At 42.0% G+C, this 18,968-nt stretch overlaps 1 protein-coding gene across 1 annotated transcript in view; it reads right to left on the bottom strand.

The window, feature by feature from the left end:
• The window catches only part of LOC124622476 (myrosinase 1-like), a 78,883-nt gene that overhangs the window by 32,672 nt on the left and 27,243 nt on the right, over positions 1–18,968 (bottom strand). The window contains exon 8 of the mRNA XM_047148184.1: positions 5,524–5,639. Within this exon, the coding sequence (XP_047004140.1) occupies positions 5,524–5,639 (116 nt within the window). The remainder of the gene's footprint in view (positions 1–5,523; positions 5,640–18,968) is intronic.

Here is an 18,968-nt window from a genome sequence, read left to right as displayed (position 1 = left end):
CGAGCACTAGGCTATACGTGTGGATGGAACGATTTAAAATAATTAAATGTACTTCTACATTTTTAATTAGGTACACTGTAGCTGACTGAGGGCAGTTTATTGTTACGTAGACGTCCACGAAATCCAGTGATGAAAGGCTCCAACCAAAGTTGAGACAATTGCCTATCGAAAAATGATAACTTTCTTAATTACATAGAATGAAATGACAATATGTCATCATAATCATATGCTTCAGGGATTGAGACCAGTTCTATTCTAGTTCATAACCCATGTCTTTCTCTGCCGTCCTACAATGTTTCAGCGCAACAACCTCTTTTTGTATTTCAAAACTTGTTAACAAGAGAGTATGCCAACAGATGAAAGTAAGAAAGAGAATGGTACATCTGAAGACGGCTGAAGCCGTGATTAATAGCAAATGTGCTATCATAATTTTCTTGTTTCTTTGAACGTGAAAACCAAAACAGTCTTTGTTCACAAATTAGTTTATTCCGACCTATAACCGGTTCCCGTCATTACGATCATCCTCGGAGTGGTATAAAAGGAATGGATGTGCACATTTATGAGTAAGAGTATTGCGAGTAAGAGAAAAATATGAACAGAAACACTAATTAATATTACTATCGACTGCAAACTCTTAAGACAATGATTGTTTATGTGGCCTTCAGCCGATTGTTAAATTCACGGAATGGACACTGAAGCATTTCATACCTCAAAATGTTCTGATCGCATTTGGTTGGGGAGGAGTGAAATATGATATTTTTTATTATGTTACGCTTAGGTTGTAAATCAAGTATGCATACTAGCAGTGCGCCATTTTACTAAACGGAGTAACATTGTTTGTTCGGTAGCAATCTGTTGCACTCTGCGAATTTGATTTCCATACTGTGTCCTATAGTTTCTATTCTTTATCGACAATAATCTCGTAATAACACTATCATTTATTCTGATTTTGTAGAAGAGACACAAATGTAACTGGATTTAACGTTATCGATGCCATTGTCATTGTAGGAAATTTTTTAATATTATGGCGGAAGATTGATTAACAAATTTCTCTCCGAACACATGGTGAGGCTAAACGAGATTCCTCGAGCCTCTTTATTATTTCTCAGATCTTCGTTTAAGATTTCAGAAAAATATTTTGTTGTGGAGAAATTGGGAGTCTGGTAAGCCTGCGAGCAATCTTGCGAACAGCCATTAATTAATTTTACAAACCTTGCATCAAAGTGGTCGAACTCTGCAATGAGCGAGCATTACACCGAGCCCAGCCGTGTACCAGTCAATACTTTCCTTACAGGAATCTTAATTTTTACTCCTTATATTTTATTGGAATTTGTGGACGGTTCCATATCTAATTGGAATTCAAAACTGCAAAGATAATTACAAACCTAAATAAAGATATGAGTTCAGACTTGCAGGCTTCAAAGCTAGGTCAATAATTCATGAGACTAAACAGGCAAGTATTGGAAATAAAGTTTTGTCAACAAAATTTATGTTAAGAACTTTCAGCATTGCAGCGCGTCAGCAATCGTAAGTATCGAAATAATTATGAAGAATCCGCCTCGATTGCACAAACTACCTGGTGTTTACCTGGGTTTCAGCGTGGGTATCAACACCTTCTTCAGAACAAATATAAAACAGTTTCCCAAAATAGGCATAGTCAAAGGCTAAAGTCAACACCTACAGTGGCAAGACCCCACGGAAATTTTTACAATTAAAATTCATGTTGGTTGAAGTTCCTATTGTCCAAAAATTTTGAAAATGTCTAACTTTTTTATAGTTGTTTCGAGAAAACTCAGACCCATGAGCACCTAGGGCTTCAGCGCCTAATTCCTTTTTAAAAGTGTACAAAATTCTAAACAAATTTGATTGCTACAACGGTTTCTCTACATCCAATACCAATGGCTTTACAGTTCGTCACAAAATTATAATTTTTAAAATTTTGTGCAGAATCGTAAAAATACCAAGTTTATAGCACTTTTATTTCACTTTATGTTTATATAGTGAAGTATGTTGTGCGCTGTGTTGTACACTACAACTGGACTTTTGTGCGCGGACAGTATATATAGCATCGCGCAGATTACTGTCAGTGCCTGCACAGTAATACAGTCAGGTAGGGATTGCGTGAATTCCTTTTTTTTTCTTGTTTGCATATAAGAGTGCTTACGGGTGTCATAAATGACCTACCAAACAATGACGTTAATGATCAGTAATAACACAAAGTGTGTAGGAACTTTTATTTAGCGGACAACATTGCATTATTCCTTGGCGCGCCTAGCGCAATTTTCTCTAATTTTTACATCACACTCAGAGCTATTGGCACAAAATAATAAGGTACGTGGATTAATGTAATTGATTACATTCGGTATATTTAAAATATGATGAGTGACGAATCTGTTATGATAAAGAAAGGACTAAGAACACTAATGGATAATAGTGTTAAACGCAGCAAGGAATTTGCTTACACATGCTATTGAAAAGGATTAGTAAAGTGACAAAGCATGAATTATGCTATAAAAAGTACGTTCATGGGGGAATTATAGCAACTAGCATTCGGCATCCTAAGGAACCAACAGGCGTGTCACATCGGTGGCAGGGAAAACAGAAGTTCAAAGACCAGTGCATCTTATTTGCAAAAGAAAAGCCTGATGACTTTTTAACCAAGTAATTTAAATTGCCGCATGCCAAGTGAAATTTTGTTAAGAAAGGAATGACATTGCAGCTTCAATCTACAATACCAAAATAAGCTAAACGACTTGGTGATGAACTTCGCAACAACAGGTGGATTAAATTCAAAACATGAATGACTTGGTAGCTGCAGGTGGGTAGTAACACATATTTTGCTACAGAAGTGTACTTCAACGTAGTTCAACTACTTGAGAGAAAGAAGGGAAGGGCACCCATACTCATGGGGTTAGGGGGCGGCGGTGTCAACGGAGGCGGGGGGTTGGGGGTTGCGGTGCGGTTTGGGGGTAGAGGCGTCCCTAGCTTTCAGGGAAAGAAAAATATGTGTAGTCAAGTACTTTTCTGTCACGAAAATGATTTAAAAGTCACAATTAATCTGGTTAGTGGATCGGAACTAGAATTTTTATGGCTACTTAAAAGTCGCCATTCGTCTTCCAAAATATTAAAAATACTCCATACCCCAAGGTCTAGCGCTCTCTCCCAACCCTACAAACTACCGTATTGAGGTCACTCAACTAGGGTACCTACCTGCAACAGAAATAGATGAAGGAATGGAGGCAATATTTACCTACTTGTAGACCAATTCGGAAGAACAGATTTTGTCCAATCATGCTGTTAGTGGATGTATAGAACATCCTCTGCTTTCGTTTAGGAAAAAGTGAAGTTTTGGAATATTATGGAGGAAAATAACACCTAAACTCAGCACATGGCACGTTGAAGAAAGCAGACTCTACGAGCGAAGAATTAATAACAGCTGGAGGACAATTTTTTATCCCATTGTAAAGTGGAGCTGTCAGCAGTTCCCACATACTTGACGTCTTGCAGTAACAGCTATTGGCTAAGTTTGCCACAAAGAGCGAACTGAATCTTCGCACCCACACAAGATGTTGAGAGATATAATTCTTTACGGAATTACCAGCAATTCAAAAATTGGATAGGAAACTGGAAACCTCTTGATGGTCCGAGCGTCATAACGCGGCAACACTCAGCACCTGAGTGAGTTCTTCACGTTGTTGCGTGCTCATGTAAGTTGAGATGAGGCGGAGCGTGGTCCTGCAGAAAAGCAGATTTGAAATTTGCGTCCATTGGCAATAACTACAGTCTAGTTTACCGCGAAAACGTACCAGAGTATTTTAAATGACGAAAGTGAAGTATATTTTATGGAAATTATTGATGAAATGGTTGGCGATGTTACAAACTGGAAGAAGCTGTCTCACCGTTCCTAGGATTCACCCCGTTGCAGATGAAGTAATTGTAATCAGAAACTGAAATGTTCATTTCCAATCTGAAACGTAGTATGTAATACATTTCTACTTTATAAACAGAAACGGAAATAGGAGTACTCAGAAACTACGTATTTCGCCATTTTTCACAAAATTTGAAGAACTGTAGCGCCGTTGGTGTTGGGTGCAGATAAAAGTTCTAGTAATGGAATCTGTGGAGAATCTTGCGCTCTTTTTTCAAAAGTACATAGCTCTTTTTTCAAAAGGACATAGCTCTCAAAGCTCTCGGAGCACGAGACACTGAGATTCTGAGAAAAAAGTTGGAAGAAGTCTGACATTATTAATGTTTCTTGCATTCAGAAAGTTTAGGCAACATAAGACTTTTTGGCAGATCTTGGTTTTTTTCTTTTTCCCAACTACATGAACGAATTAAAAAAACCTTTCACTCCATCTTTATAAAGATATATTTACTATTTGAGTGGGCTAAGTTTCAGAACATTAGGAGTTGCAAGAACTGCAGTAGCCTGTCCTGAAGTGACAAACAGCGTCCGGTGACTATTCGATTTGTTAATTTAGAATTTTAGTACGGTGTCGCCTTTAGTAGCTGTAGACCTTTAGTTCTTCCAGAGTGTTCCATAGGCCCCCCTTTGCCGGAGTATGTAAAACACTCATATTGATATCTATGTCCAGATGCAGTTCTGCGGATGTCCATTTCCCCTAACTCTGATATTGAAAAACCTAACTGTCTTTCTAATACAAAATTAGATTTGTTACCCATCTTGTACCTAAGCAGAATTGTTAGAGTATTATTTATTTGAAAGGCGCATCTGATGGTTCTGTTTTGAAGCTGTTTCTCCAGCTGTTGAAACGCTTTTTTCCATGGTATCTCATCGGGGCAAATTTTTGTTGCTTTTAATGCTTCTTGTGCTCTTAAATGGTTATGCTCCTATTCTTTATCTTATTGTACGGTTTCAAGACCAAGATGAATGTGTACTCGTTTTCCACGGCTATATCTTTTGGTGTATCATAGAGGCAAAAAGTTCTCCTATATGACGCAGTGAGCGATAGGACTTGGCATGAATAATATTACAAGTGCACTTACGTCTCTCTATAAGTTCTGACTTACGTGTATTGTTAGATTAAGAGATCGTCAGGTCCAAATAGTTAATAGAGTTATTTTCCTTTGTTTCAGTGGTACGATAAATTTTTGGTGTTTATACAACACAGCTGTCGTGCAAAGGCATCGATATAGTTTGCGCTACCTTTTGACATAACCAACATACCACCTACATAACTTTTATAGTAAATTACGTGATGTTTACGGTTTGAGAATTTATTTTAAAAAAATTTTTGCACGTCATTAATAAATATATTAGGCTACGTTCCAGCTAACCCATTTCCTATTGGAAGACCTTGTTTTCGGCAACATATTGTGTTATTAAAAGTGAAGAGTTATAGGACAGCACGAGTTCAAGCTCGATGATTTCAGCTATGACAATTTTCCAGTGAAATATCTGATTATCAAACATTCGATCTATTTTACCTTCGAGGTGAACATGTCACTCCTCACCAATTTATGAATACTTGCCTGCCTCAAACGTTTTTCCACTAAACTTACCTGACCCTCTGATCTATTTACAGCCATGTCACGCAGTTTGGAAGGTGAATCGCCCGTGAGTCCTGGCGTCACGAAAGTCGTGTTGTAGTGGTTTATTGAAAAGAAGTCCGCTGAACCTGTAAGAAGGTATAATTTGTCTATTTCAGTTTCCTGATAAACTGAGACGACAGCTCTAACATTAACAACAAAGTTCTGCAGTTTTGTCTGACTTTCCCTCATGTAACGCATTCTTCCATGCCTCAGCAACGGCGCTGTGGATACCGAATATGAATAATAATTTACGTGTATTATAAAGACAGGTACATTGCGAAGGAACCAATGACGTGTTAAAGATTATAGTAGGTGCTTGAGGTCGAAGCGGAGATCGTATCTTGTAGTTCACTACGCGCTAAATTAACACCAAATGGAAGTGGATGAAATTACTCTTTCTCTTAACGCTTTGTACGGGTAAAGAACATGCACAGAGTGCTACAGAACACAACTATTGCAATGGTTGATAGTTACGTGCTATACCAAGATTAAGGAATGTGAAGTGCAGATCAGATTTCTAATAGACTCCTGGAAATGGAAAAAAGAACACATTGAGAACGGTGTGTCAGACCCACCATACTTGCTCCGGACACTGCGAGAGGGCTGTACAAGCAATGATCACACGCACGGCACAGCGGACACACCAGGAACCGCGGTGTTGGCCGTCGAATGGCGCTAGCTGCGCAGCATTTGTACACCGCCGCCGTCAGTGTCAGCCAGTTTGCCGTGGCATACGGAACTCCATCGCAGTCTTTAACACTGGTAGCATGCCGCGACAGCGTGGACGTGAACCGTATGTGCAGTTGACGGACTTTGAGCGAGGGCGTATAGTGGGCATGCGGGAGGCCGGGTGGACGTACCGCCGAATTGCTCAACACGTGGGGCGTGAGGTCTCCACAGTACATCGATGTTGTCGCCAGTGGTCGGCGGAAGGTGCACGTGCCCGTCGACCTGGGACCGGACCGCAGCGACGCACGGATGCACGCCAAGACCGTAGGATCCTACGCAGTGCCGTAGGGGACCGCACCGCCACTTCCCAGCAAATTAGGGACACTGTTGCTCCTGGGGTATCGGCGAGGACCATTCGCAACCGTCTCCATGAAGCTGGGCTACGGTCCCGCACACCGTTAGGCCGTCTTCCGCTCACGCCCCAACATCGTGCAGCCCGCCTCCAGTGGTGTCGCGACTGGCGCGAATGGAGGGACGAATGGAGACGTGTCGTCTTCAGCGATGAGAGTCGCTTCTGCCTTGGTGCCAATGATGGTCGTATGCGTGTTTGGCGCCGTGCAGGTAAGCGCCACAATCAGGACTGCATACGACCGAGGCACACAGGGCCAACACCCGGCGTCATGGTGTGGGGAGCGATCTCCTACACTGGCCGTACACCACTGGTGATCGTCAAGGGGACACTGAATAGTGCACGGTACATCCAAACCGTCATCGAACCCATCGTTCTACCATTCCTAGACCGGCAAGGGAACTTGCTGTTCCAACAGCACAATGCACGTCCGCATGTATCCCGTGCCACCCAACGTGCTCTAGAAGGTGTAAGTCAACTACCCTGGCCAGCAAGATCTCCGGATGTGTCCCCCATTGAGCATGTTTGGGACTGGATGAAGCGTCGTCTCACGCGGTCTGCACGTCCAGCACGAACGCTGGTCCAATTGAGGCGCCAGGTGGAAATGGCATGGCAAGTCGTTCCACAGGACTACATCCAGCATCTCTGCGATCGTCTCCATGGGAGAATAGCAGCCTGCATTGCTGCGAAAGGTGGATATACACTGTATTAGTGCCGACATTGTGCACGCTCTGTAGCCTGTGTCTATGTGCCTGTGGTTCTGTCAGTGTGATCATGTGATGTATCTGACCCCAGGAATGTGTCAATAAAGTTTCCCCTTCCTGGGACAATGAATTGACGGTGTTCTTATTTCAATTTCCAGGAGTGTAGTTTGTATTATCAGATTTCTTAAAATTTTTTATTATTTTTTTTTTTTTTTTTAATCGCATCACTTCAATTTCTGGACGGCCATTGTTCTTACTTCCAAATAGAAGTCATGTTTAAAGCAGCGTGTGTGTCTACAACGCTGCTGTAACAATGTTTAACATCGGAGAAAGACCTTCTACTTACAGGATGACAACTGTTGAACTATATGAATTACAATCGCCATAACTTCTGAACGGTTTGCGTTAGGACATTCAAACTGCACCGAGGGAGGGAATGATTGGAATTAATATGCATGCATGGTCTGGTTTATCGAACAAGCCCACTTTCATTTACATGCGTTCATCAATAAGCAAAAGTGGCCCATTTTGGGGACTGAGAATCCGGTTTTCGTGATCGAGAAGTCTCTTCACCATCAACGGGTGACTGTGTGGTGAGTAATGTCCAGTCGCGGAATAATCGGTGCGATATTCCTTGATGGCACCGTGACTACCGAACGGTACGTGAAGGTTTTGGAAGACGCTTTCATACCCCTTATCCAAAGTGACACTGTCGCAAGATGTGGTTCGTGCAAGATGGAGCTAGACCCCATCGATGCAGGAGAGTGTTTGAAGTCCTGATATAGCACTTTGGGGACCGCATTCTGGCTCTGGGGTAACCAGAGACATTGGCCTCTATTGGCCACCATATTCTTCAGATCTCAAAAAATGCGACTCCTTTTAGTGAGTCTATGTCAAATCCGAGGTGTACAGCAATAACCCCAATATCATCTCTGAGCTGAAACCAGCAATTCAGGAGGTCATCGACAGCATCGATATTCTGACGCTTTAGCGGGTCATGCAGAATTTCCCTATTCGTGTGCACCACATCATCGCCAATGACGGCAGGCATATAGAACATTTCGTAACTTAAATCCGAATACCTGTAGTGACGTTTACACGTTGATTAAAGTATGTCTACGCCGCAGTTTGTAAATAATTTACGTTATTTTACATATAGTTCAATAATTGTTACCGTGTGGATGTAAAGCACTGTTTGTTGAGTTTGTTTATGTTCTTAATGATGAAAGGTGGAAAGTTGTTGTGTTGATTTGGGCGAATATATGCGCAGCGCAACCGACTCCAAAGCAATCTTAGTCAAGATTTTGAGAAATCTTCTCTATGTAATTTGCTTGATTGTCTCGATAATATTAAATCTGTTCGTTTCCAACTGTTACCACTTCTGCAAACATGCACTTTTTAAATTGTTTCTTTGTAAACATTTGTTGAATTTTTCCTTGACAACTGGTGGTCAGAGAAAATACAAGGCAACGTCATTGTCGCCACCCACACTCTCTTGTAACTGACACGTGACGTACCGAAACTTACCGTCCTCTCAAAACAGTTTTTTATTCCTGCCTTCACAGAGGTGTGATAATGTCTCGTAGTAATAGTAGTTTTATTCATCCATAGATCTCGTTTTCTAGCATATTGTAAATGTCTTGTTACTGCAATTTAAGAACAACAAAAAATAAAGTTATGCATACTTACAGACTGGTCTGACAAGGTAGTCGATCGTTCCCTTATAGGAGATGCCGCCCTGGCATTTTTCTTAAGTAATTTTAGCAAATCACAGAAAACCTGAACCAGAATGGCGGGATGCATGTCGGAGCCTGCAACCTCCCGAATACAAGCACAGTCTGTTTACAACACCGCTACCTCAGTCTGTGTATCCCTTGTGTACAATGTTGTTTTACAATGGAGTTATTTAATAATGTAAAATGCTTGTACCACACTATTCATTCATTTTTCATTCCCACCCACTCCTCTCACACATGGCTTTATAATGTAGAACTACACACACTACCAACTGATGTCATTACCATAGCATCGATGTTTTGTTACATATTTCCCACACAACAACTTCCCATTTCCTAGCGTCCAAAATCGAGTCAGCATCCCTCTATAACAAGTGAGATGTTGAACACAGAAAGAGAAGAAAGTGTTAGCATTTTACATTGCATAGCTTTTGGGGTAACTTTCTTCTCAGAAAAAAATACATTGAGGATGGAGGAATTCAAGTAACTGTAGACTTCCTTTTTAGACTGTGTGGTTGTTTTTCTACCTTTCGTTTCTTTTCCGTTTAGGGTTACTTAGCGCATGCGGTGGTAGTAGTAAGAAAAATGTCTGTCGATCCAAGAGTGACAACGCAAGAGACGATTCAGCGCATTCCGGGTGAGGTAGCGAAAGCTCAATCTTGTTATGTATCATTGCGTGGGGAAATACATGGTTTAAAGGGTGAAAGAGAATAAGGGTCTACTTCTACCGCGTCTGCCCCCGTCTTGAGGATAGTACGACTAATTGGCTGCCCCATTTACTTTTAAACCAGGGAAATACGTCTTAGTCTTCTCTGATGTTTTGCATACAGCCGCAAGCTTAGAGAACTGGAGTAGCAAACAGTTGTTAAAAGTGTAGCTCGCTTGAATTCCGCAGAAGGTACGTGACCATATGTAATGTGCAATGATAATTTGCAGGATGATCATTCCTTCATCGACATTCAGAAAGGCTTAGTTCATCGTTAAAGAAAAGTGGATCCCCCTGGATGTTACGGTGAACAACTTAGTGGTATATTTCAGAAGCACTCTGAAGTAAGTAAGGCCGAACTCTTCAAAAAGATAGCAGCACACTTCCTGTTGTCAGCACCAAAACCTGTTGTTATTTGCACCAGCTGCAAGAAAAGTTATTTATACGGCATATAGCGAACAGAGCTGCAGGGATAAGGGCTGCTGACAAACTGGTACATGTGACACTTCAGGATCTTCTTTCCGGTTAGCTGTCACTGTCACTGGAACCACAGCCCTAAACATCAACTACTCTCTAATCTACCTGCCAGACCCACCCTTCGAGATCATAACGAAACAAAAATTAACTTCCACCCTCTACTCCACATTTCTTGCTTCACTGGATCAGATGATAGCTGTACTAAATGGTCATGTGACGCCGCAACACCTGCTCGACCATGTTAAAAAATATTGGACGGGAGATCGCCACCATAGGAACATCCACGTCTGCTGCCTGTGTCATATTGAAGTAATGATGCGCTACCACCTCAAACGAAGAGTTGCCCGTATCCCACATTTACGTTCCTTCAACCAACAAGTCCGCGGTACTTGTGTCGGCAACAACGAAAAAGTCATTCAGTCTCAGTCAGTGACGTAGAGTTGTGCGAAAAGGAAGGAACTCCGTGCTTGAGCATTGTAAGAGTGAAACAGTGTCCATAATATAATATAAGAATGGTAGGAAGACATGAAGAGGAAATGTTAGACGAGAACTGTTTACTGGGAATTTATGCAGGTGAATGTAAAAATGTTGTAACTGTTGTAGCTAGATGCTTACACTACAGTCCAACGGGCAGGAAACATAACGATATGTTACTCCATCACATTCAAAAAGCATAACCAGCAGCAGCAACCGGACTCCTGTCGAAACAACAACCCCTCACTGTTGGCTCAGTGTCAAGTCGACCTCTTTCTAAATGACGACACATCAGTGGCCTGTCGATGATGACGATGGCAATGAAAAATTCTTGTGGGCACACGACAGCATGGTCTTAAGCGCGAGGGCTTTTGAAACGACGCAGAGGTATTGAAATCCCCCAGGAAAGCACATCGAAGAGTTATATAGTAATATGACGTCGTGTATGTGCCAGCCAGCGTTATACTAATGACGCAGACACCACGGCTGTTTCCAGAACGTGAACTTCGTGACTGCCTGGAATCCCGGCAGCAAGCCGCTTTGCCACGGCCACGGCATCAGTGAGGTCCAGCCAATTCGGCAGAGCCGCTTCCCGAAGTGTGAGACCTATGTTCAACACCCGGAGCAGTCCTGCTTGTCCAAGCCTTCCTATCTTTCAGTACCCGTCGCTGGTCTGCCGTCCCGATGTAGCCAGCATCGACAGCCACAGAGCAGTGGGAGCATAAAGCCGTTCGCTTCCCGCTTCGAAAAACGCCTGTGTCGGCGCGTCCGCGGAGCGCGCCTGGGTCCGAGGGTCACTGCCCACGACCTGCTGTCTGCCTGTTGCGAACACACTGCTCTAAATTTGTTTACAATTGTTGATAAAAGGTTTCAACATGAAGTTGCCTGTCTTCATCGTTTACATATCCACCCACCTCCGGCACGGATCCACATACCCACACCATCCTATCAACGCCCCTTAATTCCTTCTAACTTCTATAGTAGAATCCTATGGTCACCAGTATAAAATGCCTCTGAAACATCTAAAACTGTGCCTGCGACGAACTCATCTTTGTCAGCAGGATGAAATACCACTTTTATGAATGCTATTACTGCTGATTGAGTACTTCTACGATTTTCGAAACCATTACATTTAAGAGCTTGTATTTGTTCAAGTAATTCATTGCTCTGTTTTTCGTAACTGAGGTTATCATTTTTGAACAGTACCTACGTCTTCTGCGTTATCTATCTGTAGCAGAGGTAAAAGCCTTGCCTATTTTAAATATTCTGGAAATTTTGCTGATATGACTAATTCATTTATTACGACTGTTAAGGATGTTTGTGTATGTATTACTTCAGCATATGCAATAGTATCTCATCTAAGCCCCGCCCCTCGTAAAGGTATCCTCATCTGTGAACAGGATGAATGACAGAAATCCCCGCACCGTTCTGGTCTGTGCGACGAACCAGCGACAAAACATCACCATAAAGGCAAGCCTCTGGGTAAAATGGCCTACACGCGCTGTAAGTGATAAGGATAGTGGCAGTCGACGAGGATAATTTCCGCAAAGCCATCTGCTTAACGCCACGCTTGTTATGACTGCCCGTCGTCTCGCAACGCAGCACTATACGACACACGTTCACGCCAGAGTGAATTAGCAACAGATGCCCCTTAGTGCTCATCTGTTAGCGCGTCGCCATCATGGAGAATATCACTGCTCTACTGAACTTGGGGCGAAAACACTAGTTGAGACGAAGTATTCCCACATGCCTGGCGCCTTCTCATGTGTGTTATCAATCATGGAAATCTACACTGTCAAAAAACTCCATCTTCAAGTGTACGTACCTCCATTCTAATGCACTCGCGGTCATACATTCATGTGACCTTTTATACTTTTATCGTTTATGGACCGCTACCAACAGTTTACACCCATTTAGCAAAATTGTCCTGTATACAAAACTTTTCTCTCTATATATTAGTCAAATAATGGCAGAGAGTCACCGATTGCCTCTTATTTCTAAACTATTTGATTTGCAACCCTAATAATCGAAAAATATTATCTATGATCAGTTACACAGTTACATTTTCTTCAGAGAGCCTATCCTTATACTGACATATATCCCTCCTTCTCAGGACGACATATTTTATCACGTACCGGCGGTCTTGAAAATCCAGCTCCTGTAGAAATTCACTCTCCGTACATAAGCATATTATACATCCATACTTCCTGGTTACCGTGAGGAGTGCCACACGGATCCGTGATAGAATCTTTATTATTTTCTATATCCGCCCCCAGTTGCTGAGTGGTCAGCGCGACGGTATATCGTACCAGCAGGTCCGGGTTCCAGAAGCATACCCCGTAGTCTTTCTCATACGATTTTACAGAAACTATTCGGTAAAATAAATTATTTTTGTATTGCTTTATACTTTGTATGTCAGCTTCATGACGATGCGCCCATCATTTTGTTAATAGTCATAATTATTGTAATATTTACACTTATGTATGACACTGCGCAAAATTCGTAAAGGTTTGGAAAGAAGAATAGGACTCGCTATGATTTTGCATTTAGTGCGTATTACGTAAAATGGTGCTGTATATGAAATTTAGCTAACAGATTGAATTTTTCTTTAGTCTTGGGTGGAGATCTCTATCTGCCACCAATCTTGAGAAACTTAATGTGAAGCAGTACACTCATTCGCGATCGCGCGTGCCAGAGATAAAGCCAGAATGAAATATCTACGTTTATTTGTTAATAAAAGGTTTCAACATAAAGTTGCCTGTCTTCATCGTTTACATATTCACCCACCTACGGCACGGATCCACATACCCACGCCATCCTATCAACGCCCCTTAATTCCTTCTAACTTCTATAGTAGAATCATATGGTCAACAGCATCAAATGCCTTTGAAACATCTAAAACTGTGCTGCGACCAACTCATCTTTGTCAGGAGGATGAAATACCACACTAGTTGAGACGAAGTTGGTGCGTTCTCATGTGTGTTTTCAATCATGGAAACTTACACTGTGAAAAAACTTCATCTTCAAGTGCACGAACCTCCATTCAAAAGCACTCGCGGCCATACATTCATGTGATCTATTATACTTCTTAACGTTTATGGACTGTTCCCAACAGCTTATACCTATTTAGCAAAATTGTCCTGTATACAAAATTTTCGTCTCTGTATGTTAGTCAAATAATGGCAGAGCGTCACCAATTGCCTCTTATTTCTAAACTATTTGATTTGCAATCCTAATAATCGAAAAATTCATCTATGATCAGTTCCTCAGTTAAATTTTCTTCATAGAACCTATCCTTATACTGACATACAGTCCCCGTCTCGGGGCGACATATTTTATGACGTACCGGCGGTCTTGAAAATCCAGCTCCTGTAGAAACTCACCCTCCGTACACAAGCATATTATACATCCAGAATTGCTGGTTATCGGCAGGAGTGCCCCACGGAACTGTGATAGATTCTCTATTATTTTCTACGTCCGCCCCCGGTTGAAGAGTGGTCAGCGCGACGGCGTATCGTACCAGCGGGCCCGGGTTCGATTCCCGGCTGGGTCGGAGATTTTCTCTGCTCAGGGACTGGGTGTTGTGTTGTCATCATCATCATAATCATCTCATCCACTTCGACACATAAGTCGCCGAAGTGGCGTCAACTCGAAAGACTTGCACCAGGCGATCCGTGTACCCGACGGGAGGCCCTAGGCACACGGCATTTCCATATTATTTTCTATATACGTAAAAGTTCTGGCGGACACGGTGGGCAACAATCTTCTGTTATCTGCTGATGATTCTGTGGTGTTCGGGAAGGATTGGAAGTTCAGTGACTGTAGGATTGTGTAAGATGGCTTAGACAAAATTTGTAGTTCGTGTAATGAATGGCAGCTAGCTCTAAAATGTGGAAAAATCTGAGTTGATGAGGATGAGTAGGAAAAATTAAATCGTAATTTTCGGACACAAGTCATTTCGTTAAATTATGGGGTCGTATCGCTGCAAAGCGATATGGAATGGAACACAAATGCGAATGGTCGGGTTTGGTTTATTGGAATACTTTTGGGAAACTATGGTTCATTATAAAGGAGACCGCGTACAGGACGCTAGTCCGATCTATTCTTGAGTATTGTTCGAATGTTTTGGACCCGTACCTGCTCGGACTAACCAAAGACATCGAAGCAGCTCGGGGGCGGGCTGCTAGATTTATTACTGGTAGGTTCGAACAACACATGGGAATCTCTGGAGGGACGACGAGTTCTTTTCGAGGAGACGTGTTGAAAAAATTTAGACAACCGGCGTTCCAAGCTGGCTACAGAACTATTCCAGCTAAATACATTTCGCGTAAGGACCCCGAAGATAAGCTACCAGAAATTAGGGCTCATACAGAGGCACACAGAGAGTCGTTTTTCCTTCCTTCTATTTGCGAGTGGCACAGGAAAGGAAATAATTAGCAGTGGAACAGGGTACCCACCGCCACACAACGTACGGTAGCTTGCGGCGTGTGTACGTAAATGTAGGTGTAGAGTTTACCTTCCTCAATGCGGCTAACTGCTACTAAAGTTATTTTGCACAATGACTGAAATTAGAAAAAAATATGTATGGGATACATACCTAATATCCCAAGAAGAACGATAATGTTGGAAATATGAGGCCTTTATTACCATTATGGTGACAGACTCCAAAAAATTTTATATCATCCTGGAAGTTGATAGACTGCAAGAACATAATGCTCAAATTTTTTAAAGTGGAAGTTGAATTTCTTCCCTGTCATTTTCAAGGCACAGATGGAACAAGAGAGAGTTGGAAAAGGAATTTTGAAACCACGGTATGTGGGGACACTAACGCCACCACACAACCGAAGATGACACACGTCGGATGTTATCAACAGTCGCTATTAGTCCCCAACGGGTGTGCAAGTAGCATTCATATCTGTCCCCCTGTTGCTTCTGCAACAGAAGACGTAATCGAGTATTATAAGTGTGTGTGGCACTTATGTTCAATACACCATTCTTACATTGTCCTGAAGGTCTGACCAGTGCACGACATAAACTGCAACGGATGTGGTAGATGCCCGCCTTATGCAAAGTAAGATCACGAGATCATAAAAGGTCCTTAAACTTAGATGGTGGTCAAAACACAATTAACATCATGTGGCAGCAGAATATGGCCAGTCCTGTAGGAAAGTCTGTGCGTGAAGCAAAAATGGTTCAAAAATGGCTCTGAGCACTACGGGACTTAACATCTATGGAAATCAGTCCCCTAGAACTTACAACTACTTAAACCTAACTAACCTAAGGACGGCACACAACAGAACCAAAAGTGCCTCCGATCTGTTGTCTCCTCGTTATTGTTTTCGTTCTGCCAATTCACGATTGGCCGATAGTACAAAGTGCTCCTGATCTGTCACTATAACCATTATGGTGAAAGGTGACTTAGAGATAGTGTATCTCATATGGCTTTTGGAAACTGGGATGAAGAGGGCCGTGTGGATCAAGGTACCAAGTACCCTCTTACGCTGAAGCAGCTGGTGACAACACCCAGCCTGAAGATAAAAAAGTGTGAGTTGGCTTCCTGTGTACAGCACGACCCAAGATAACGTCAGCATTCCTCATTACAAAGACATCCATCTCCATCGCGAAGTGAATTTCGTGTGGATTAAATTCAGATGCTCCCAAAGGTAGTGTAAAATCGCAGTTCCATGATACCAAACAACTAAAATATTGCCGACGTATTTTAGAAAACACACATGTGTTAGTGCTGCCGGCTTAAGAGCACGTTCCTCGATTTTCTTAGATTGGCAATAATAGGAGACAAAGTGCTCCCCATTGCATCTCTAATTGTCTGTTCATAGCACTGGTCAATGAACAAAAATTGGGCAAGTGCACTGAGAGTTCCGTACAAACTTAATTATTTGTAGAGGCAGTTTATCCATTCTGAGAATTCAGAATATTCATGATATGATACTGGCAAGATAGCGGTCCCACGGATACATAGACTTCTGAGAAAATTGCAATTTCCGGTCTGAAGTCGAATAACAAATGACAACAAAAATGTTTTTTTTCGTGTGATATAATTAAAAATTAACAATTTTGGAGCCTTTCTTGACTTTTACTGCGAAATCTTGCTTCTTGCCAAATTTCTTAATTCTAGATCAACGGAAAGTACCATACGGGCTTTGATGAGTGAGTTTTCGACTATCAAAATACATGGCATAAAGGGATGTATCATTTGACTGAACTGATTTAGAAGTTTACAATTATCACAGCGCGAAGAGGCCAAGACCTTAACATGAGACATAAATATGAACTTGATACGCCAATCTGTTCTAGAGTAAAATGGTCTTAACTGGCGAAAAAACAAACACACATAAACCATGACAAAATTTTTTTTCGTGTTATGTGATTAGAAATTAACAATTTCGGATTTTTTCCTATACTTGTAATGTGGATCCCAGCTTCATGTGTAATTTTATGATTCTAGGTCAACAAGAAATACGCAACAGATTTTGATGAGTAAGTTTTCGAGTATTAAAAAATTATTTTGATTGCACTGACTTAGAAGCATACAATTTTTAAATCACCAAGGGACCATTAACCTTAGTAACTGACGCAAACCTGAGCTTGACACACAAAATTGTTCCAGATAAAGAAGGGTCCCAACAGACGGACAAACAAACACAGACGGATTAAAAAACCGACAAAAATATTTTGTCTGTTATATACTTATAAATTAACAATTATGTGATTTTTCATTTTTTGTACTGTGGAGCATTGCTTCTCCCAAAATTTCATAATTATAGGTCAACGGGAAGTACCCTATAGAGTTTGATGGGTGAGTTATCGAGTATCAAATTTTGTGACATAAATGGCCGTATGTTTTGATTGACTTAAATGCTTAAATTTTTTCCTCCGCCAGGGGGCCATCGATCTTAATGTGGGACATAAATGTGAACTTGATGCGGCTGCTCGTTCCTGAGAAAAAAGGGATTTTAGAGTCGGACAGACAAGACGACAGACAGACTCATAACAAAGCGATGCTTAAAGGGTTGCGTTTTTGTAAACTGAGGCACCAAACCCCTAAAGGTAAGTGGAAGCCAACACGTGTCGATGTAGGATCGTTAATTCAACACCAAACGTAACCTCAGTTAGCTGTCAGCCCCTGGCAGCTGAGTGGCCAGTGTGACGGAATGTCATACCTAACGGCCCGGTCTCGATTCCCGGCTGGGTCGAAGATTTCCTCCGCTCAGGGACTGGGTATTGTGTTGTCCTTATCTTCATCATTTCATCCCCATCGACACGCAAGTCACTGAAGTGGTGTCAACTCGAAAGACTTGCACCAGGCGAACTGTGTACCCAACGGGAGGCCCTAGCCACACAGCATTTTACCTCAGTTAGCTGTAACGAATCAAACAGAGGAACCGGAGTGAAAAGAGATCCACATCGAAACATATGAAAATATCAGCTTCATTCATAATCAATTCGTCTAATCGACCAAAGAAATCCGCCGAGTTCTTGATGTGATGCACTACTAAGAGAACTCAACAGATTAACAAGGTGTTTTGCAACACGGTATATTGCAGTACCAGTGTAACTGAGAATAGAGCTAAAAATAACCAGTTGCTCCTTGATCTTCACGCGGGTGCATGGTCTGGCGGGGAAAAGCACAATAACAGTGAAGACTTCGGATAGTGTCTCGCGACAAGGATCTTTTCTTCAGGAGGCTGTTAGTCTTCCTCCTTTTTTGTTGGGTCTGCACAAGCCGGCGATTCACTGGATTAGAGAGTAAAGACTGCGTCACCTGACCGTAACCCTTCTTGTTCAGTGCCACTGTAGAATAGCTCTCGTTCGAGGGCAAGATAATATCAGGACCACCGTCAGTGATGAAAAGGAAGCACTCTCAGGTGTTGCTATAATACTCATGGACGAACGCGCTCTTATCAACAAATGACATACTTCTCTTTTACCCTCCGTTGGAGCCTGAGGAGATTGTTTAAAAAGCGTCTGGTAAACGATTAGCTACCGTTGCAAATTTTTACACCTCTCCCTGGTACGGATAAAGATGACTCGTCCAAAGCGTTCTCTGTGAGGCTGATTACAGTACGTCAAGATGTATTAAACTCCGAGACATGGAAACGTTCAAACGTAGACCAATGCCAGGCACTTACAGAACGGAATTCCCAGTCACACTAGGACCAAGAAACAAAGTCCAGATAGTCCATGGAAAATGCCGCAGTTTTCTCACCGAAGTAGTTCCT

Source organism: Schistocerca americana, chromosome 7 (genome assembly GCF_021461395.2).
Source record: "Schistocerca americana isolate TAMUIC-IGC-003095 chromosome 7, iqSchAmer2.1, whole genome shotgun sequence".
NCBI classification, from domain to species: Eukaryota; Metazoa; Arthropoda; class Insecta; order Orthoptera; family Acrididae; genus Schistocerca; species Schistocerca americana.
This window is presented reverse-complemented; position numbering and strand designations above follow the sequence as displayed.